At 41.0% G+C, this 23,141-nt stretch overlaps 1 protein-coding gene across 4 annotated transcripts in view; it reads right to left on the bottom strand.

Annotated features, from left to right (window-relative positions):
• The window catches only part of SP4 (Sp4 transcription factor), an 82,662-nt gene extending 77,826 nt beyond the window's left edge, over positions 1-4,836 (bottom strand). For 2 of the 4 annotated variants that reach the window (XM_019443571.2, XM_053896955.1), the window contains exons 1-3: positions 4,635-4,836; positions 4,100-4,227; positions 2,021-3,575 (exon numbers count right to left, since the gene is read on the bottom strand). In XM_019443571.2, coding sequence (XP_019299116.1) covers positions 2,021-3,575; positions 4,100-4,227; positions 4,635-4,641 — 1,690 coding nt within the window. In that variant the 5' untranslated portion in view covers positions 4,642-4,836. The remainder of the gene's footprint in view (positions 1-2,020; positions 3,576-4,099; positions 4,228-4,634) is intronic. The other 2 variants (XM_053896954.1, XM_019443567.2) reach the window with 2 other exon arrangements.
• Positions 4,837-23,141: the final 18,305 nt, after the last annotated feature.

Genomic DNA, 23,141 nt, shown 5'->3' with positions numbered 1-23,141 from the left:
TCATTAAAATCCATTCTTTGAGGCATACATGAACTAGGTCCAACACCCATCTGCTTCCATATTTTGCTTTATGGCTCACTAGTAATGATTAGATCCTTGGTTCTCAAATTTCAACGAGAATTTAGAATGACCTGGAAAGTTTATGTGATAGGCAAATTCCATGACCACACCCCCAAAAGTTATAGCTCCAGAAAGTGGATGCTGCATTCATAATAATACAACATGCAAATAAATCTGAGTTAGGTCGTCAGAAGATCATACTCTTAGTATCAATGACTCACCCTCATAATAGACAAGGAGCTGTAACTGATACCAATGAGAGTACAGAAGAATTGACTATTCCTGACCTAACTTATAAATTACTCAATTCTCTTAAGCATAATTCACAACTAACGCTTAATAGGCAAATCAAAATTTAAGTGAACTAACTTTTGCTTTGATAATGCAAACTGTCAAACAATCCACCAAAAACAGATATTTTTCTGAAATACTTAAGATACTGTCAACGTTTAGGAAAAGAACAGGAAGAAAACAATCTATGGACTGTAATACAGAGAAACATTTATATAATTGTCCTGCAATAATTTTAGGGGGAAAACTACCACACTCAAAATACTCTTTGATTAGGTTACTGTCCTGTCAATACAAAAGCCACTAGTCACGTGTCTATTTAAATTAAAATTAAATGAATTAAAAATTCAGTTCTTCAGTTGCACTAGCCACATTTTAAATGCTCAACAGCTGCATATGGCTAGTGGCTAACACACTGGATAGGATGTACAACACTTCTTCATCACAGAAAATTCTACTGGAAAGATCTGGTTTAGAGGTTATGGGCATCTAAATATAACATGTAATCTCTATTCTTCCTGACCAGAGAGCTCAATTTGGCAATTTCCAATCATAAATATATACAACTACTTTAGGTATTAACTGTAAAACAAGCAGTTTAGCATAATTTTTCTGAAACTTATTTCTAGAAAGGTCATTAAAAAGTGATGTGCTCATTCATATTATCAACATAAAAATATTTAACTAGAGACCTGACACTATCAAAGGCATGAAAACCACAAGTAGGTTTGCACCTAATCAGAATCAGTAAAAAGTGTTTAATTACTAGAAAACAAAAAGTATTAGGTAAAATAAGACAAGTCAAGAAAATTTAAAATACTTAGTAAGTCTAGTTTCGCAAATACTTCAGAAATCTCTTTACATACATGACAAACAATTGCTTTATAATTGGTTTTTAAAATGACCTTACTACAATTAATTCAAGTTAGTGACATTTTACTATTTTCATTCTTAATTGCTTTTCAACAACTTCACACTAAAAAATGCCTAAAAATAACAGAACCATAAGATTTATATACAATTTTATATGCGAATAACTACTAATACAAAATCCTGAGAAAATGCTGGTTTTAACAGAAAAGTAGACATAAAAAATTAATCAATTTGCAACTTAAAACTGTATCTCTAAACTGCATCAAAACCTAGTTTAAAACAACACTGTGTAAAAAAAACGCAAAAGCATGAGCAACAAGATGCTGAATGAGAAATAACTTGCAATTGAAGAAAAAGTTAGACTTATTACAAAGCAGAATTAAAACTTCAATAGATTCACAACCACGTATTAATTCAACTTTCAACCTACTTTCTTTTAAAGATACAAACATCTTTAACATCTTTTTTATTAGTTCTTTCTGAAGAGTTCAAGTGTATTCAAATATCTCTAAATTACAGAAGACAATTTTGATTCTAATCAGGAAGTTTTGCTCCATGGAAAAATAAGTTTATAAAACTGTCTAACAAATATAACTTCTACAATCTAACATTAAAACGTACAGACGCGAATGGGTCACACGATGACTAGTTACGGAAGTTAACATTCCTGTCATTTTAGATTCCCTGTGATTATGTTCATTTCAGAGATCTTCAAATCTAAGTTAGCAAAGAAAAGCAGTAACTTATTAAAAACTGTATGAAAGGATCTTACAGAGAAAAGACTGTAGTAACTTACCTGCAACACTAGTGATTGTAACTGGAACTCCTTGAACTTGAACACCTGCAGCACCCAGGTTGGCAACACTCACTGTCTGAAGGTTAGGCACTGATGCAAGCTGGGCAGTATTCAAAGTTATTGGGGCACCAGCAACAGCCACAGGAGCAATTTGAGCAAGGGTTGTGCCACCACTTGAAGACACTGGGGTGATGGTTAATTGTTGGGATAACCCAGCATTCTGAACTTGCAAATTTGAAAGACTCTGAATATTCTGAACCTGTACAGTTTGCCAACTGATTTGCCCTGAAGGTGTTAAAGTTGGAGCCCTGATAAGCACCTGAGTCGGATTTACTGCTTGAAGTTGAACATTCTGCAAAGGCTGCTGCTGGATGGTCTGAATTGTCTGCCCTGACTGAAGTTGAAATGACTGTGGCGGAATAGCCTGAATAATCTGTTGCTGAGGCTGTTGGATCTGGATCTGCTGTAAGATAGGCTGGCCTACAATCTGCACCTGCTGAAGAGAATTTGATTGATCCTGTGTGTTCTGTATTCCATTAGACTGAAGCTGACTGGAGCTCTGCGCTTCAGACTCAGTAGCAGCAGGTGTTTGAGATTCTTCAATAGTGCGTTCAGAACTACTGGCTGATGTGCTTGCATACTGGCCCGTGTCTGCTGAGCTCACTAACGTGTCACTGCTTGTCAGAGACGTCGAAGCAGTGGTTGTGCAGGTAGTGGAGGAGGAGGGAGATTCCGGCATAGTACTGGCAGAAGCGGTGGTAGTGGTGGGTGTGGAAACTAACTGACTCCCGTTGGAAGTCCCACTATCAGTAGTAGTAGCAGGCTGGCCAACCTGTCCAGTCCCTCCTCCAGCAGTCACGTTGTTTATCACTGGCAAAGCTAAAGTCACTCCTCCAATGTTAATTGGTAGGGTTGTTACAACTTGAGCCTGAGTACCAGGAAGGGTCTGTAATTGCAGTGGTATTGAAACACCAGGTCTAATTTGGACTGGAACGGTCTGATTTGCCAGGTTTTGAGCAAGAATATTCCCAGAAGCTGTCCTGTTAGCAGCTGTGAGTATAGCTTGATTATTACCTGCAGAAATGAGCTGGATTTGACCCTGCAAATCCTGTAGAGATGAACTACTAGCTGGATTGATTTGAATCTGCTGGCCTTCCACTGTCTGAAGTTGTGGAATCACTTGGTACTGGACACTACCACTCGGATTTTGTACTTGTATGACTTGAAATTGACCAGGGGCGGAAGAATTACCTGATTTCGTTTTTGTAGGAGATGCACTCCCGTTATTACTGCTGGAAGAACTAGATGAACTAGAAGCTGGTTGAGAAACGTTATTTTCTTTTGAAGCAGGAGGAGTGGAGGCAACAAGTTGCCAAGTGTTTCCAGCAAGTTGTGTTGTTACCAGTTCTAGCTGTTGTGGTTGATTTTGAAGTTGCACCAATCCTTGGCTTGGATCTATAATAATTTGTTGTTGTCCAGTTGCTTGATTTTCACCAGGAGTCCCTATTTTGCTGCAAGTAGCTGCCAGTAAAGCCAGAGGAGAGGGCTGAGAGTCCTACCCAAAAATGAGATGATAAAGGAGAGGGGGGAAAAAAAGTGGGCGGATTTAGTGGAGGCCAGTAGATGGAAGGGGTTTGTTTGTTTGTTTATTTATTTATTTATTTATTTTGACAGCTCTACATTTCAGAACTTACTTAGGCAATGACAGAAATCAAAAAGAAATAGTAACAAGAGCAAGAAGATAGAGGAAAAAAGGAAACAGATACTGTAATATAAAGTTCAAATAAAAGGAAATTTCTAAGAAACTTTTGTAAAGTATATTCTCATAAACTCAAAATGCCCTTGGGAAAATACACACCGTTTTCTACTGGTCTGAGTTCCTGATGTAATTTTAAACAACGTTATCCCTTAAACATGTGAAATCTTTATGAATTTACAATTTAACTTCCTCACTCTCAGAAAGATGCTTTGAGTGGATGAACATTTGTATTCTGTTCTTCAGTTCTGGGCAATTAAAGGACATAACTCCCTCTCTCCCCTTACGTTTCGTGATGAATTTTTTTATATGTTTGCTTTTACCTGGGAGCCTGAGGTTTTGGGTTTTTTATTGTTATTCTCTGGCTCAGAGGTTTTCCCTCCTTCTGTAGCCATCGCCGCTGCTGCTGCTGCTGCCGCCGCCGCCTCCTCCTCCTCCTCCTTCTTCTGATCTGCAACAAACCCCCCCCCACGACAACAGGTTATTAGGATTATTATTATTCGTCTTCCCCCTCTCCTCCTCTTCCCCTCCCCCCGAACATTAATCTCCATAAACCCGCGATCCACGCACACCGGCAGGGGGTGGGGGAGAAGGAGGGAAGGGAGGAGGGGGATATCACAAAACGTGGTTTGAAACCCGACCCATCCGCTCCAGAGCAACACCCAGAAGGTTGTTCTCTCTCAGACATTAAGACAAAACACAACCCTCCTTCCCTCCCCCTGATACCCTCCCTTCCTCTCCTCCTCCCCTTAAAGCATCTCAGCGGCCCCGGGGGAGGGGGGAGAACCGAGCAGGGTCTGGGGAGGGAGGGAGGGAGGGAGGCGGTGAAGGAGACCGAGGGGGGTGGAGAATACGTACCGCTCATCCCGCATTAACAGGACAAACCCTCAGACGGAGACACAGGGATAGAGGTGGGTGGGGGTGGGGGCGAGGCGGGAGGAGAGGCCGGTCCCGCCCGCCCGCGGTGGCTCGGAGGAGGCTGTAGCTGGCACAGGCTCTGCCTCTTTTTCCGCGAATGGCCGCCGCTGGGCTGTGGCGTAGCAGCTCCTCTCTCCGCCCGAGCCCGGCTGACTCGCCCTTGATTGACAGCGGCGGCGCGCGGCGCGGGCGGCGGCGAGGGCTGGGGGCGGGGCCAGGGCGGTGCGAGCCCGGCCGACTCCCCACCCCCCTCGGCCTCTCTCCGCCGGAGCCGCCGACTCTCCACCCCTTCCCCCAGCGGATTGGCCGCCGACCTGCCGGGGGCCGGGGCGCTGGGGCCGCCTCCTCTCCACCCCCTTTCTCGGGGTTATCCTTTCAGCCGCTCTTCTTTTCCTCCTTTGGCTTCTCCGGTACTCCTTCTCTCGGCGTTCTAGCTCAGGCTCGCTGCCGGTAGGCCCTCCATACAGCCAAACTTGTTGTCTCAGGATATCCCGCCCCCTACTCATTTCCCAGCGCCCTCCCCTCAAAAACCTGCTCCAGCATCCCTCGGAATTGCCACTAAAGGAAAAAGTAGGGCTGTCGCTCAAGGGAAGCGAATGGGTCGGATGAGGGGACGTGCGGACCACCGACGGCTTGGCGCGCCGGGTGAACTTCCCGCTGCCCCTGCGCAGGGAGCATGGCTTTCCTGAGGCGCATCCGGACCCGGGCGCCCTTTTTCCCTGGCTCGGTCCCCATTGGCTGAGGCCCTAGTGACGCGCGCTGAGTGGTGGGAGAAAGGGGGCGGTTCGCTGCCGCAAAGCCTATCGGCCCTTGTAGTTTTCGGCGGCCGCGGCGGCCCCTCCGAGGCACCGCCTACCCTCCCGCCCCCGACCGAGGCCTGGCTGCGGAGCGGAAAGCTGCCCGAGGGGGCGGTGGCGGCAGGGCGTGGCCGGGGCCGAGTGGGAGTTGAACTAAGCGAGGGGGAGGGGGAATGGGTGTTGTTTGCCTGGGCCTATCCGCCGCGCGGGGCTGCCCAAACCACCTCTGCCACCGCCTCCTCGGCTCCAAGCCGCTCCCCGCAGGGAGAGCTCACACCCGGAGCGCTTGGCGATTGAGCAGGCGGCGGCGTGGGGAGGCGGGGTTTGCTGTCCTCCGGGTTTGAATGAACCCGGTTTCTAGGAGCCGTGCCTTCGCCTTTCCTTTCTTTGCTTACCTCCCTCTTTCAGGCCTTCCGCTTCAAATACGAGGCCTGCTTTACCACAGAGAAGCATCTTCCATTTTATTTGTTGTCTCTAACTGGCTTCTGGAACAGAGCAATGACCCGCCTTCTAAGGTTGCATCGTGTTTTGCCAAGTAGCCCTTGTGGTTGGCGGACTTCTCACTCTTACTGGTCTCACAAGATTCTGGAGGCGAAGAAAAACCCAGCTCCGTTTGGGTCAGCCCTAGTCACAGTTCAGCATAAGCTTCTGGGCAGGTGGAATTCACATCTGGCTGCACAAAGCATTTTAATGTCAAATGTACTTGAGCAGTCTTCAAAGCTGTCCTTCAAAGTCCTGAAGTCAGGATGGTGCCGTGGAATATAATAGGCGGCTGATTAAGTGTACCAAAAGTGGAAGTGAATCGCTAATGTAAACATTGGCCCTGGGGACAAGGTGCTCTTACACACCCAAGCTCACAGTCACCCATTCCCATTTAACCTGGGCTCACACAGCTTTGAGCGTTGTTGTCTCCTCCTTGAAGCCTAGTATGTTGCAAGGGTGAGGAGGTCCCAGGTGCTACACTTGACTGGCATTTCCTTTGCTTGTTAAAATAATTGCAACATTGGCTGATGACAAAGCCAGCAGTGCAGAAAGACAAAGCACTTCAAATAAAGAATTACATAGTATTGTCTACCCCTTCTTTAAAAAATGAGACTAAGATCCTTAAATAACCTGCTTTCGACCCCACCATGTACAATACAGAAACTCAAAAGTGCTTCTTGCATTTACAGATAAACTCTATCCTCGAGTCATTTTTTTTTTCTCCAATTCATTATGATAAATGAAGGAAGACATTTTGCAGTCTTATGAATTGGGACATTCCTTGGCAGTTTTCTTACAAAACCTGCTTCAGAGGGACAATGTCACTGACTCTGAACCACAGATTTTAAAAAGAATGCTTAGGGGCACCTGGGTGGCTCAGTAAGTGTCCATACTTGGCTCAGGTCATGATCTCAGGGTTGGGGTTCCGGTCCTGCTTCAGGCTCCCCCATGACTGAGTGTAGCCTGCTTGGGATTCTCTTTCTCAGTCTTGCTCTCTGCCCCTCCCCCACTCATGCTTTTTTTTCTCTCTCAAAATAAATTTTAAAAAATTAGCTGAAAGAATATAATTTAAAAATAAATAAACAAGGGTGCCTGGGTGGCTCAGTTGGTTAAGTGTCTGACTCTTGATTTCAGCTCAGGTCATGACCTCAACAGTTCCTGAGATCGAACCCCGCATTGGGCTCTGTGCCGACAGGGCACACAACCTGCTTGGCATTCCCTCTCTCCCTCTCTCTTGCCCCTCTCCTGTGCATTCTCTCAAAATAAATAAATAAATACTTAAAAAATAAATAAATAAGAATGCTTATCCTTTCAGTATGGATCTACAAAGTATTGTAAATATTCTGTACCCTATAGATAGTGGTAATCCTGGTATTCATGAAACATACTGTAGAGGAGGAAAGATAATTTTTCCTCTACCCTCTGATTTCTTAGAAGAGACTTCTGTAATAATTGACAACAGCAAGGAATTCCAGAATTTTATTAACATGTATACCTCATGTATGCATGGGAGATACCCAAGAAAAAAATGAACAACTCCCCAAAATAGCTTAAAATTCAGAGTTAAATATCGTAATAGGGAAAGGGGAAGGGGGATGTAGGCCTCTTAGGGGGAGGGTAAATAATTTTTAGGAAACACAGACTGGCCTGTAGCCAAATAGATGGAAGGTATGATAGTTTGTGAAAGTTTTCTGGGTATGGTATAGACTTGTAGTCTCCTCTCCTGTGAGTCAGTCTTCCCTGGTTGATGAAACTCCCTGGCGGGGGAGGGGGGGGCAGAGGGAGGTTATGAAAATTGAGTTCCTTTTAGGGGCTATGTCTTTAGGCAGGTAAGGGGATTGGAGGGAGCATCTCTCTGTATTTGCTGTTTTTCAACTGCATACAGCTCAAAATAATATGCCAAAGTAGCAGTATTTTGGAATGGCACATTCTGCTACCCTTCAATAGTTATCAAGGCCTGCTTTCTATCATGGACCAAAAGCTTCTCATCCATGGCTGAGCCATAAGACCTGGGGCAGGTAATCTAAATTAATCTGTTCTCAGGCACCAGCATTTTGTCTAATAGAAGGTTTAGCTAGATGAGACAGTTCCAAAATTATAGTCATTCTTATACCACCTTCCTAACTTAAGCTGTGAATCATCTATACTATGATATACTTAATATTTTTCTTTAAATCACTTTAATTTTAGTCTTAATATAATTAGTTTAAGAAGTTGATATCATCATGGTAGGTGGAAAGCCAGGATCATTCTCTGTGTAGGTAAGTGTAAATAGAAATTCAATAAAATTCTCAGCCTTAGACCTACGAGGCTGGTCTCTTGGAGGAAGTAGTTGGTTTAAAATAGTTCCTTCCTGGGGCGCCTGGGTGGCTCAGTCAGTTGGGCGACTGACTTCGGCTCAGGTCATGATCTCACAGTCCGTGAGTTCGAGCCCCGCATCGGGCTCTGTGCTGACAGCTTGGAGTCTGTTTCAGATTCTGTGTCTGCCTCTCTCTCTGACCCTCCCCCGTTCATGCTCTGTCTCTCTATGTCTCAAAAATAAATAAATGTCAAATAAAAAAAAAATTAAAAAAAAAAATAAAATGGTTCCTTCCTGGGGTGCCTGGGTGGTTCAGTCAGTTTAAGCATCTGACTCTTGATTTTGGCTCAGGTCATGATATCACAGTTTGTGGGTTCCAACCGTGTGTTGGGCTCTGCACTGTCTATGTGGAGCCTGCTTGGAATTCTCTCTCTCTCTCTCTCTGAATTTAAAAAAAAAAAAAAGTTTCCTTCCTACACTCATATTGCCCATAGAATAGTGGTTCTAACACTATTTTATACTGACCTAAGGTGTATACACACACACATACATACAAAGAGGAAACTGAGCATTTTTATTCAAAATATTTAACAACACTGAGCACTGACTACTCAGATAAAACACTGCCTCCAAGATCTACCCGTGTCCTAGAGGACCGCTGCCACGCATCACCCGTGTAGTTTCTGAGTGGAGAGCTCCAAAGAGTGGAGAAACAATGTTGGGCATGGGGAGGGGACTTAGACACTCTTTATTTGTCCAGGGGAAACAGTTTTTAGAGCCATATTAATATATATTAGTTGAATGTCAATCAATCATATTAACTGAAGCAAAGCTTCAGGAAAAAAAAATAGGTCTTCTTACTCTCCCTACTTAAAAAAAAAAAAAAAAAAAAAAATCTAGTAGTATCCCAGAATTTGAAAAAATAGTGTCCTATGGACTTTTTTTTTTCTCCCTACCACCTTTGTGGAGCAGAAAGTTCATATTTCCGGTTACACTGCAGAACAAGCCTAGAATCTAGGTAGATTTCCTGTGCATTTAGAATTGCAATTCTGAATCAATCTACATTTGGAACAATGTTGCTGGAATTTTTTGTTTGTTTTTGTTTCTGGAATTTCTAACAGGTCTCTTTCAGATATAAAATATTTTCTGGTCCCCACTTTCTAGGACCTGGTATTTCTCAACTGACCATTCAGTCAATAACTCTTGAATGCTCAAAAGATCGCAATGAAACCACCAGTCTCCTTTTCCCCCTCCCTGCCAAGAATAGCCCTTAGCTCTCTGAGGGCAAAGGCCAGGGCTTTAATCCCCTGTAATGCTGAGGATACATTGAGTAAGACTTTAATAAATATGCTTATAGATGAATGATACAAGCAGCTCCAGAGGATACTTGAATATTATAGGAAAAGAAACTGAGGTGACTTGAATGAAAGGGACCAATTCTGAGCATTTCCACCAGGAAGCTACTTGCTGAAACAATTAAACTCTTTGATTTTGTCTTTGAGAAGCAGAAAGCAAAAGTTTGGAGAGGCCACAAACCGCAGAAAGATCAAAATTTAACATTCCCCTCTGCTTCAAAGTGTGTTAACTGAGAATGTAGCCAATTAGGAAATGGATATAGATTCAATGAGCATTATGTTTAGAACAAGTAGCTTCATTAGTACATCTAGGAGACCATGCATAGTTGCTATCATAATAAAACCCTGGTAAGGTACAAAACCACCTTAGTTTTGTATTTAAATTTAAAATAAAATTTAAATAAATTTAAAATAATTTAAAAATAAATTTCTTAAATCCAGTAATAATTGTTTTCAGGAAGCAGAGAAAGTTTTAGAAATGTAATTGTAATGTAATTAGGGCCTGGATATAGAACATTTATGGGGAAATAGGTACAAGAGGTGATATACATATACAAGCCTTTTAAAGTAATAAATTACATTTGTAACCAACATTGTCAAATAGTGGATAAAGATAGACCTTCAGACTGTGTTTTCTCTAGCAAGAGTTGATGGCACTGTTGTTCCTCATATGCACTTACAGCTGTTTCATGGTTTGTTCATGTAAAACTTACTAAGATTTAACTTACAGTTTTTAAATGTGTAATGTTTATGATTTTAACCCAGTTATATTTATTGTTAATTTATATAAGAACATAATTAATAGCTATTGGCAGTTAATGCATATAGTATAAACATGTGTTCAATTTTTTATATCAATTTATATGTGTAAAGGAGTATGAGGCTCACTGTTGCCACAAAATGGAAGATATTTGGTTAAGTGTGGAAGTTAAGACATAGATAAATTAATTTTCTTAAGACTGCATATAAAATTAGTGATTAAACATCATGGAAATATGCAGCACAGATGCCCAGTGTGTTTGCAATTGTAACTTTCCAAAGCATGCCAATTCCATATGCTCAATATATATTTTTTATTAATAAAAAAATCTTTCATTGGATTTTTGTTTAAAGAATATAAGCATTACAATAAAACTACTTGGATTTAAATTCTGGTCTGCCTTTACTAAAAGTGCAGCCTTAGACAAGTGACCACCTCCTCTGAGCCTCATTCCTTTGTCTATAAAATGGTGAAGATGATAATATTACCATCTCATAGGATTGTGCCAAGAACCAAATGAGATTAAAAGCTCTAGGACAGGGGTGCCTGGCTGGCTCAGTGGGTAGAGCCTGCAACTCTTGATCTCGAGACCGTTAAGTCTGAGCTTCATATAGCAGGTAGAGATTACTTAAAAACAAACCTTAAAAAAAAAAAAAAAGCTCTTAGGACAGTCTCTGCTACATGGTAAACTCTCATTAAATGTTACCTACCATTATTAACATTAATAATGATAATTACTTTCATTATCATTATTAATATTATTGCTAAGATATATTAGTTGCAACAAGCCAAACACAGAGTAAAAACCTCTTTCCATCTGCCTCCATTCCAAACACTAAATTAAGCAATAACTAATTGGCAAGTGCTTTCTCACTTTTATCTGGCTTACATGTGTGCATTAAAAAAAAATTTTTTTTAATGTTTATTTATTTCTGAAAGACTGAGACAGAGCACGAATGGGGGAGGGGCAGAGAAAGAGGGAGATACAGAATCTGAAGCAGGCTCCAGCCTCCTAGCTGTCAGCACAGAGCCCGATGTGGGGCTCCAACTCACGAGCAGTGAGATCATGACCTGAGCCGAAGTCAGACACTCAAACGACTGAGCCACCCAGCAGCCCCTCATGTGTGCATTTTTAATGTAAAATTTCATGCATGCACTCAACCTACAGAAGTATATATGCAAACTCGCTTTTTTTTTACTTTAATATATAATGGTCGTTCTCTCCAGTTCAAAATGTAGAAATCAAAATCACTGTTTTCATAGAATTTACTGTTCTGCAGCATGAATATATTTTATTCAATAAAAATATCCCTACTGATAGCTTTAAGTTGTCTACTATTTTCCCCCCAACATAAATAACTTGCAATAAACTTACTTATATTAGTACTTGCTAAGATATTCTTTTATGTTAGTATTTTGTTTTAGCAGAAAGATTTCCAACAGTGGGAATGCTGTCCCTAGGTGATGCATATTTAAAATTTTTATACATACAGTAAGATCATTGTACAAAAAGTTATTTCATTTCACAATTCACCTGGTAAGTGTGAGTACTCACTTCCCTATAATTTCTCTAGCACGGATTATTCTGGCCTTGTAAATTACTACAGCTCTAATGGGTGAAGAGTGTATTTACCTGGCTATAGAGTGGTTGGGCCTCTTTACATTTGCTTAGTGGCCAAGTTGCCCATTGCCTTTTTAATTTCCTATGGTATTGTTTTTATGTTTTTGTTATCAATTTCTAGGAACTGAATATATATGGTAATATTAAGCATTTGCTTATCATTTATATTCCAGTATATGTCTGTGGTTTTTGCCATATATTCTGTATAATAATATATTTTGTACCCTATTTCAGAAAGGATAATACCAACCTAAATGAACGCTTTGCCTAGCTCATTAAAATATTCTTTGCACATGGATACCTTTTGTACTATTTAGGTAGAATGGTTTGCTCCACTAGAGTAGGAGTGGATTATTATCCCACCCATACCCTCTATCCCTCCACAACCTACCCTTCCCCGATTAGGTGCACACATGATCCTAAATGCACAGGAAAATGCCCAGACTATCATAAGCATTCAATATATATTTATTTAGTTAGTGAATTTTAAAGTTTCAGTACCTGATCTGTAAAAATAAAATAAAGTGACCCTGTCACAGCAAATTGGCTGGAATTATTTCATATCAAATGGAAAGATATTTGGAATGGTTTATAATAAAACTGACTATGAAATTCATCAAGAGTGGGTTAGAGATATGTATACCTACAGGAGCACCCTAAATATTATAAGTAGTTATTCTCCCTAGTAGCTGCAAGCGTTAATTTTTAATGATGATTATGGATTCTCTCAACTATCCCAAGGACAGCTAGTAATAATAATATTCAGCTCAATTTTCTTATTTATTTTCATTGATAACATTTTTCTTTGCACAAGGATCTAAGTCATATGTAATAAAATAGTGAAATGTAAGTTGATATAAAAACCAGGCCTGGGGTGCCTGGGTGGCTTAGTCGGTTAAGCAGCCAACTTCCGCTCAGGTTATGATCTCACGGTTCATGAGTTCAAGCCCTGCGTCGGGCTCTGTGCTGACAGCTCAGATTCTGGAGCTAGCTTCAGCTTCTGTGTCTCCCTCTTTCTTTGCCCCTCCGCCACTCATTCACACACCACTCGTTTGCGCACTCCTCTCTCTCTCTCTCTCTCTCTCTCTCTCAAAAATAAACGTTAAAAAAAAACAAAATGAAAAAGAGAACACAAATATGATCACCAATAGTGTCAACAGATAGGTTTTATCTGAGCTTTAATTTTGACGTTGAGCTTCTTAGCAGCCAGAGCATGTAAGGAAACACAATTAGTTGTACAATTCTCATTATTAGAAAACAGGAAAAAGGAAAAAAAAAAAAGAAAAGAAAAGAGCAAAATGCCGGTTTCTCAGAGAAAGTAGAACTCTTCCTGGCTCCAAAGACTGGTAACTGTTTTGAAAAGGCCACTTCAAAGTTAGGGTTGTGAATTTGCCATTTTAAGTATTTACAATGCTTGGAAGAATTAATTATATTAAATTTCAGAATGTGGTTTGAAATATTTAATGAATTTAATTTCCTATGTGAGATTATTTAGACAAATTTTATGTGCTTGAAATTAATAGAGCATGAATCAGAGATCAGGTAAAAATAATCTTATTTTATTCAAATACTTTTAGATTTTGAAACTGACCAAAAATAAATAAATAAATAAACAAACAAATAAATAAATAATAAAAATTGACCAAGAAGATTGAAAGCCTGAGAAAAAGAATTATGACTTTAATAAATTGAATGTTAATTTAAAACCCAAGAATCTATAAATTTATTGTTCCAAACTGTCCAAAAGGCTCCCTCAGAGATTTAAAGAACTCACACTAATACCCCTAAAATCACTAAATGAGTCAACTCAAAACCAGATATCTGAGAATTTATGTCAGTGCCAAAGATTTTAATGTTTACATTTTCATTTTAGTCTTTCTTTCTAGAATATCAGGAGCAGTTATTTACCGAGGCTACTCTGTTTTGTGATAACACCAAATCCTTTCTCTAAGTATATTAGCCAAATAGGGCTCAGGGGAACAAATAGCCAGGTAGTCTAAAAATGAATTCAGAGTTTAAAGGTCTGGTATAAAGAAGAGGTAAGGAATATGAAACTTAGTATTCATTTTAAATTGCTCAGGATTGTTTTCCAGGCTGTCAAGCTGCTACTCTTCCTGACTCCCCAGATTCTTGTGGTGTTATGAAAATGCAGGTTTTTTAAGGACATTAATAATGGAGTTCATGCAGTTTGGCTAATAACCATTCTAGAATTAAGGGAGGTCAGGCAGGATGCACACTGGCTACTTTAGAACTTGGCAGGAAGTGCTGCCATCTTGGCTCCCAGGCCAGTTGCTTAACTGCCTTGAGTTTCCTCATCTATATGTAAAATCTTCATAATTATTCCTTCTATGCAGGTTATTAGGAAAATTACATGAGGTAATCTCCATGGCAGGCACTTAATAATTTGAATTTCTTTCCTTTCTAGTTTACAGTTTTTTTAATTATCCTTCACAAAAATTAAGTCTTCATTTTGCTATTCGTCTTGTTCTAAAATATAGTGAGCAATCTAAGTGAATGAAAAGTGTTTTCCGTGAGCAAATAGCCCTCGGGGTCATCAGTGGCCTTTTTGGGTCTCAGCATCTATATGTATTTATTTTTTTAAAGCAATCTGCTATAAAGCTTTCAGAGAAGAATTTAATTAAAATGTAATTGGGGAAAAAAAGGTCTCCATTTATGTCCAAAAGACTCTGACCTCTGAAGTTTACTAACTTCCCTACTTAAAAGACTGAGTGAGGAGTCTTTTCCAACAAAAGTAAAAGGCATGAGGTAGATAGGAGGGAATCTGGTAGATATAAAACAGTGAGGAAGAAAAGTGGGGAAAAGGGCAACCAGAGAATGAAAGCTGAAACCTTCAGGGAATACATTGGCTTCCTTCCAAGAGTACATATCACCTGAGTGTGATGTGTTCACTTGGTGTGTAAGATACATGGGCTTAGGGCACTTCTCTGCTGCTACATCACCAGGAAAGGAAAGAAGGAATCCTAAAAATAAGTAAGTAAGTAAATAAATAAATAAATAAATGAAAAGGTAAAAAGATTGACAGAAATTCATGTAGAAAAGAATATAAATGGCAAATGTGACAAAAAAGGGAAAAAAAAATCATAACTATCTTGCTCACTGAGCTTTCCTATGAAGATTTTTTCCAAATCTTGAGAAAACCTAGATTAAGAGTATGAACTTGGAGGGGGGAATGCCCACCAAGGGGTACAGACATGGTCATATTATGTACAGGGACAGTAGGTGTGCTATCTTCCCATAACATGTGTCTGGAATGTTCCAGGAAGCCTTCTTGCTAAGTCCTCCTAAATCCAACTCCCAACAGATCATGTGATGTGAATAACATCACCGTGACAAGAAAACCAGGAAGCATCTCTTAAGAAGATGAAGGCTGGGGAAAGAAAATAAGGGTACAACGTGATTGGGGAAGTTACAACAAAGAGTCAAATATAACAGGGATGATAAATTTCCACCGTGGAAAACGCAAAGTCCTCAACAAATAAGTATAACAAGGAGGTTGCTTTATTCTGTCAATCAAGACACACCTAGAATGCTCTTTAAGATCAGAGGCGCCTGGGTGGCTCAGTCGGTTGGGTGGCCGACTTCGACTCAGGTCATGATCTTGAGGTCCATGAGTTCGAGCCCTGCGTCGGGCTCTGTGCTGACAGCTCAGAGCCTGGAGCCTGTTTCAGATTCTGTGTCTCCCTCTCTTTGACCCTCCCCCATTCATGCTCTGTCTCTCTCTGTCTCAAAAATAAAGAAACATTAAAAAATTTTTTTTTAAAAAAAGAAGGAGATCAACAACTAGAAAAGAAGGTGGTGGGCCAGGATGGCAAGAGATGAGAAACAATTTTAAGCATTGAGGATGACTTGGGAGAAGATACTATAATAGCCTTTAGATACTATCAGATCTGTCAGATGGGGAGGAATTAGGTTTACTTTATGTAGGTTCAGAAGGCTGAACTAAGATCGATAAGTGGATGTTGTTACTGTCCAGAGGTAGATTTTGGCATGATATAAAAAGAACTTCCAAAGAATTAGAACTATCTGAAATGAAACAAACTCCCTGTGGGGCGGTGAGCTGCTCTTAATTGGAGAAATTCAAGTACAGGCTGAGCTACTACTTACTAGGAATATTGTAGGAGATTTCTATATGCGATGGCAACAGAAGCAGATTAAGACTTTATGGAATCCCAATTTTTTAAAGTTTAGGGAACCCTTTTAAGAACAAAGAATAGGGGGCGCCTGGGTGGCTCGGTCGGTTAAGCGTCCGACTTCGGCTCAGGTCATGATCTCACGGTCCGTGGGTTCGAGCCCCGCGTCGGGCTCTGTGCTGACAGCTCAGAGCCTGGAGCCTGTTTCAGATTCTGTGTCTCCCTCTCTCTGTGACCCTCCCCCGTTCACACTCTGTCTCTCTCTGTCTCAAAAATAAACGTTAAAAAAAAAAAAAAAAAAAAAAAAAGAACAAAGAATAGGACACCTGGCTGGTTCAGTTGGTAGAGTGTGTGACTCTTGATTTCAGGGTGGTGAGCTCAAGACCCTTGTTGGGCATGGAACCTACTTTAGAAAAAAAAAAAAAAAAGATTACAAAACTGTGAATAAAAATTAGAGAGCCATGGAAGGTACTTTTACAAGTCAGGAATCTTTGAAACTTAAGCATCAATAGCTTTGTCAAAAATTCACATCAGTGGAGTCAATTGATAACAAACAAATGTGCAATTTAAATTTGTTTTTATTTTCATTTAAAAAATTTTTTTTGAGAGAGAGGGGGCTGGGGGAGAGAGAGAGGGCATCTTAGGCAGTCTCCACGTCCAGTGCAGAGCCTGATGTGGGGTTCAATCCCACAAACCATGAGAGCATGACCTGAGCCAAAATCAAGAGTCAGGCTCTTCTATCAACAATAGCCAAATTATAGAAAGAGCCCAAATGTCCATCAACTGATGAATAGATTAAGAAGATATGGTATATATATGCAATGGAATACTATTCAGAGATGAAAAAGAATGAAACCTTGCCATTTGCAACAACGTGGATGGAACTGGAGGGTATTATGCTAAGCAAAATAAATCAGTCAGAGAAAAACAGATATCATATGATTTCACTCATATGTGGAATTTGAGAAACTTAACAGATGAACATAGGGGAAGGGAAGGAAAAAGAAGATAAAAATAGAGAGGGAGGCACACCATAAGAGACTCCTAAAAACAGAGAACAAATTGAGGGCTGGTGGGGGATGGTTAAATGGGTGATGAGCATTAAGGAGGGCACTCTTTGTGATGAACACTGGTTGTCATATGTAACAGATGAATCATTGGGTTCTACTCCTGAAGCCAAGACTACACTGTATGTTAAAAAAAAAAAAAAAAAAAAAAAGACTACACTTTATGTTAACTAACTTGAGAATAAAAAACAAGAATAAAAAGAGTCAGGTGCTTAACTGAATGAGCCACCCAGGTGCCCCTAAATTTGTTGTTTTTTTTTTTTAAGCTATTTAATTTTTTTTAATGTTTATTTATTTTTTAGAGAGAAAGACAGAGGAGGGACAGAGAGAGAAAGAGAGGGGGAGACACAGTGTCTGAAACAGGCTCCAGGTTCCGAGCTGCCAGCACAAAGTCCCACACGGGGCTGAAACTCAGGAACAGCGAGATCATGACCTGAGCTGAAGTCGAACACTTAACCGACTGAGCCACCCAGGTGCCCCCCTAAATTTGCTTTTAAAGAACAAGTCTTCTCAATTTTGAAATAATTATTTTGCTATCTTTGGGACAACATGGAGGTAGTAGAAGGAGAAGTGAAATTAGACTTACCTAACCTAACGCTTGTGTTTTCATAACTGGATAACCTTGGGCAAATTACTTAACCTCTCTGAGTCTCCATTCTTTCATCTGTCCAATGGAGGTGATCTCTATTTTGAAATACTGTTTGGAGGGTGCCTGAGTTGGCCCAGTCAGTTAAGCATGGGTTTGAACCCCATATTAGGCTCTGTGCTGACAACTCAGAGCCTGGAGCCTACTTTGGATTCTGTGTCTCTCTTTCTCCCCTCCCCTGCTTGCACTCTGTCTCTCTCTCAAAAATAAATAAACATTAAATATATATATATACATATATATACATGTATATATACATATATATATACATATATATACATGTATATATACATATATATATACACATATATGTCACATATACACGTATATATACATATACATGTATATATACGTGTATATGTGACATATATGTGTATATATATATTATTTTGGAAAAATTAAATAAAGTTCTGTATGTAAAGCACTGGTATATAGAAATTGTGTAGTTGCTGACAGCTAAATTGAAGGACTAATAAGATTTGGGTGATCATAAGGAAAAGACTTTACTTTTTTTTTTTTTTTAAGTTTTTATTTATCTATTTTGAGAGAGTGAGAGAGAGCATGCCTGTGTGGGGAGCATGAGCAGGAGAGGCACAGAGAGAGAGAGAGAGAATGGGAGAGAGCAAGAGAATTCCAAGCAGGCTCCAAGCTGTCTGTGCAGAGCCCTAGGCAGGGCTTGACACAGGGGGAGGGGAGGAAGGGTGGGGACTCGAGGCGAGGCTTGAAGTCACAGTGAGATCATGACCTGAGCCAGAATCAGGAGTCAGACACTTACTTAACTGACTGAGCCTCCCAGATGCCCCAGGAAAAGGCTTTAAAAAATGACATTTAGGGTTGTCATCTGCCATCCTGAAGATAATGAATGACATTGTTCCACAGCTCCTCCTTTAAGACTTGAACTGTCACCAATGTACAACGTTCACATTAGGCTTATTTGAGACAACTTTAGCTTATGGGTAGACTAGAAAATCACTCACAGGACTGATTGACTACTCTAAACATCTTTGTCCTCCTCTACACTCTTTCTTTTTTTTTTTTTTTTAAATTTTTTTTTTAACGTTTATTTATTTTTGAGACAGAGAAAGACAGAGCATGAACAGGGGAGGGTCAGAGAGAGAGAGGGAGACACAGAATCCGAAACAGGCTCCAGGCTCCGAGCTGTCAGCACAGAGCCCGGTGCGGGGCTCGAACTCACAGACTGTGAGATCATGACCTGAGCCGAAGTCGGACGCTTAACCGACCGAGCCACCCAGGCGCCCCTCTACACTCTTTCAAAATCTGGAGTCAGAATGAAGGACTGGGACATTTCTTGTTACTCCATTTCCAAGAAGCAGGTTGGCCAAGGTCAAGTGTACTCAGATGGGTCACACTATCTAGAGGGTAGTAACTTAGCAGGAGTCCTTGTGCATCACTCAACTCTAGGTCACCATTTATCTGGAAGACTCTTGCTACTCTAAGAAAGGACCTTGGCCAGCAGGAATAACATCACCTGGGGCTTGTTAGAAATGCAGAATCTCAAGCCTACCCTTGTATTGTAACAAGATCACCAGGTCATTTGATGCACAGCAACGTTTTATAAGTGCTAATCTAGACTCGAAGGCAACTGGTGCTGTGTGGTTGAAGTCCTCTCCTTTGGGCTCCTGAATGCATTTTGTTTTATAAGGTTAGAGAAGGTGAGAAGAAGCAAGGGGGTTGCTTGCCTCAATTCCCAGGGAGGAGGCCCAGTCCACCTGATTCTCGTTGACCTTTTACACCTTGGGGTGTCTTCCTTTCCTATAACTCATGAGATTGTAATAGTTCAAACTTGAAATGGCAAATTATACGTGAGAGAAAATCCAGCCATTTCTCTCTAAGAGACATATTTTTCTAAGAGCAGAACAGAAAAGATGGGACCAGGGTATAGATCCGATGTCAAAACCACTTTTCCTCTTCTCCTTTCTCCTCTATCCCTTCCACTGCCACGCCACACCTTTCTTCTACTAGCTAGGCGAAATAAACCAGGGAATAAATTATTTGGGAATGGCTCCACCAGCCCTGGGAAGATCCAAGTGGCAGACCCAAGCAGCGCTGGGACTCACTGTCTACATCTTTATCTAATTGGTGTATTCTGAGTCTACCTTTCTTAGCCTTGGCTGTGGCCTTAGAGAAAAGGAGAAAGAGGAAGAGTAAACCTGCAGCCTAGACAAAGTGAGTCCCCCATCTGTCCCAGATCCTCCATGTGTCCCAGGGTGCACTGGTATTTGGGAAGGCGTATCTAATACCAAAGGACATGCCTTTGCTAGCATTGACTCTGTGCATGTATTAATAGTAAATGCCCAGTTAGCACACACTCATATATAAGCACTTCACATACACTTACTCATTTACTCCCACAGTAACCCTACAAGGTAGGTACTATAGTTGTTCCCATTTTACAGATGTGTAATCAGAGGCACTCAGAGGTTACATAATTTGCAATGTCATCCAGAAAATAAGTAGTAGAACTGGGGGGATTCGAACCCAGGCAACTCAAGCCAGAGACCTTGCTCCTAACCTGCCTCTCTGTCAGGAATCCTGTAGGGATGGTTGCCCGGTGTGGCTGTTCTCACTCCCCCAGCCAGTTACTGTCCTAATCGCATTACCATTCCCTACAGAGCTCCATTGTCAAAGCACAGGAACAGGTTTTAAACCACAAAGATGTGTATGACTGTACTTGTTTGTTTAGTACACCAACCAGATTTGCAAACGAGGAAAGGAAGTATAAAGGAAGTGTATCAAGGGCTCAGAACAACTTCCCACAGCACTAGTAGTTACAAAAAAAAAAAAAAAAAAAAAAGCCCTTGTAAGATAATCAGGATAATCCAATCAACGTGAGACAAAGAGTTACTCTTACCCTGAAGCAAACTTTCTAAGGGTAAGATTTTCAAAACGGAACCAATTAAATTTGTTTCCTGCCCTGAACCACAGTTCCTTCTTTGGGTAAAACAAGCTTGCTGTTTAAAAAGTACTTTCACAGATGTTTACTCCTTGATCTTTATGGCACCCCAAGAGGTTAAGTGTCTTGCTTAAAATAACATACAAACCATGTGGCAGAGTTTAGACCATAACCAGGTCTCCTGAGGTAGACACCAGAGCCTTCTAGCTTCATCCCACCCTCCTTCCTTAGTGGTGAAAGTAGGGTGGAAAGAGGTATGAGAACCTCATATTTTAAATATGCAAATTTCAAGTCACCCACACAAAAAAATACTAGTAAGTATTAAGGGCTTTATTATGTACCAATATCAACCTAAGAATGTCACATGGCATAATTCACTTAGTCATAATTAAATCACAATAAGTCAATGAGAAGCATATTATTATAATCCCCACTTTGCTCATAAAGAAACTGAGGTGTGGAAAAGTTAAATAACTTGCTTAGGCTCACCTTCCCAGCAAGTGGCAGAGCTCATATTCAAACCAGGACTTCTGATTATGGAAAGTCTTATCCACCAAGCTCTCTGCGGCTGGAAAATTAAGATTGAATTGTTCAACAGAGATCCCAACAACATCAGTCCACAGAATCATCTGTGAATGGAACAGGAGAGTACGGGGCACCTGGGTGGCTCAGTCCGCTAAGCACCTGACTCTTTATTAAGGCTCAGGCCGTGATCTCATGGTTGTAAGTTTGAGCCCCACCTCAGGCTCTGTGCTGGCAGTGCTGAGTCTGCTTGGAATTCTCTCTCCCTTTCTCTCAGCCCCTCCCCTGCTCGTGCTGTCTCTCTCTCTCTCTCTCTCTGAAAATAGATAAATTTATCTAAAAATTTTTAAAAATGGGAGAATGCATAACATGTTTATGGTAAGAATACATAATATTACAGTGATATTATGTTAAACCATTTGAAGGAAAATAGAACTATCATTTGGGTATCAGCATGGAGTATTAATGATTAATAAATTAAAGTGGAGCAATTTATATGGTCTAAATACCTTCTTTTATGTTTATTTTGTTTATTTATTTATTTTGAGAGAGAGAGAGCACAAGCAGGGGAGGGGCAGAAAGAGGTGGAGAGAGAAAGGATCAGAAGCAGGCTCTGCACTATCATCCCATAGCCTGACAAGGAGCTTAATCCCATGAACCCCAAGATAGTGACCTGAGCCAAAATCAAGAGTTGGACGCTCAACCAACTGAGCCACCCAGGTGCCCCTGATCTGTGTACCTTGTATGTGTCAGGGTTTCTGTCAGATAATACGGGGTCTGCAAAAACAACAAAACTTGCCCTCCCTTCAAGAAGCCTGCAAGGAAGCTAGAGAGACAGCACGGCACCATCACACACACACACACACACACACACACACACACACACACACACTTTTTTAAAAATTATGCAACCCAGGGGGCGCCTGGGTGGCTCAGTCGGTTAAGCGTCCGACTTCAGCTCAGGTCACGATCTCGCGGTCCGTGAGTTCAAGCCCCGCATCGGGCTCTGGGCTGATGGCTCAGAGCCTGGAGCCTGCTTCCGATTCTGTGTCTCTCTCTCTCTCTGCCCCTGCCCCGTTCATGCTCTGTCTCTCTCTGTCTCAAAAATAAATAAAACGTTAAAAAAAAATTAAAAAAAAATTATGCAACCCAGAAGGTATAAATAAGAGTTCGATGCAACCACTGAAGAGATGTCACAGAGCAGTAGGTGATTAAATAAGTGAATTCTACAGTCAATAAGCACGAAGGGAGCATAAGGCAAGGAACAAATCTCTAGCCTGGGGGTGTAAAGGAACACTCTGTCCTGGAGATAAGGCTTGAGTTGGGTCTTAAAGGATGCCAAAAATATGAGTAGTTCTAGGGGAAGGGAAAGACATTCCGGACAGATAGCAGTGTGAGCCTAGGTGTGGAGGCAAGAAAATGCTGGAAGCTCACATTTGAAGTGGGGACAGTAAAAATTAAGCCTGACAGCACCTGACATGATTTTATTGCCAACCCCTCACCCCTCAGAGCTGCTGCTGTGGAGATCTCTTGGTAAAGTGCCCTGGTACTAGCCAGTGTCTAACTACTCACCTGAGCCCTGTGAGCACAGGGCTGCCAGGGAGCCCTTGGTAACACATCCATCCACAGGATGGGCAAGAAATCTTCCTCCCACACCCCAATGGCTGCTATTGTCTCTCATGAAAATTTCTTCAGAAGTACAAATCAATCCAGATGTACAATCCAAGGGCTGTTGGTTCTAAGCCTTTTGGGAACTCTAAAGCCAACAAATGTCACCACACCTCTAATCCCTGTCCTTGTCTTGGGAAACTTCCCAAAAGGCAAATTCCTCC

Source organism: Panthera pardus, unplaced genomic scaffold (genome assembly GCF_024362965.1).
Source record: "Panthera pardus isolate Hobbes unplaced genomic scaffold, ASM2436296v1 HiC_scaffold_8, whole genome shotgun sequence".
NCBI classification, from domain to species: domain Eukaryota; kingdom Metazoa; phylum Chordata; class Mammalia; order Carnivora; family Felidae; genus Panthera; species Panthera pardus.
Note: the sequence above shows the minus strand (reverse complement) of the source record. Positions and strands in the feature narration are given on the sequence as shown.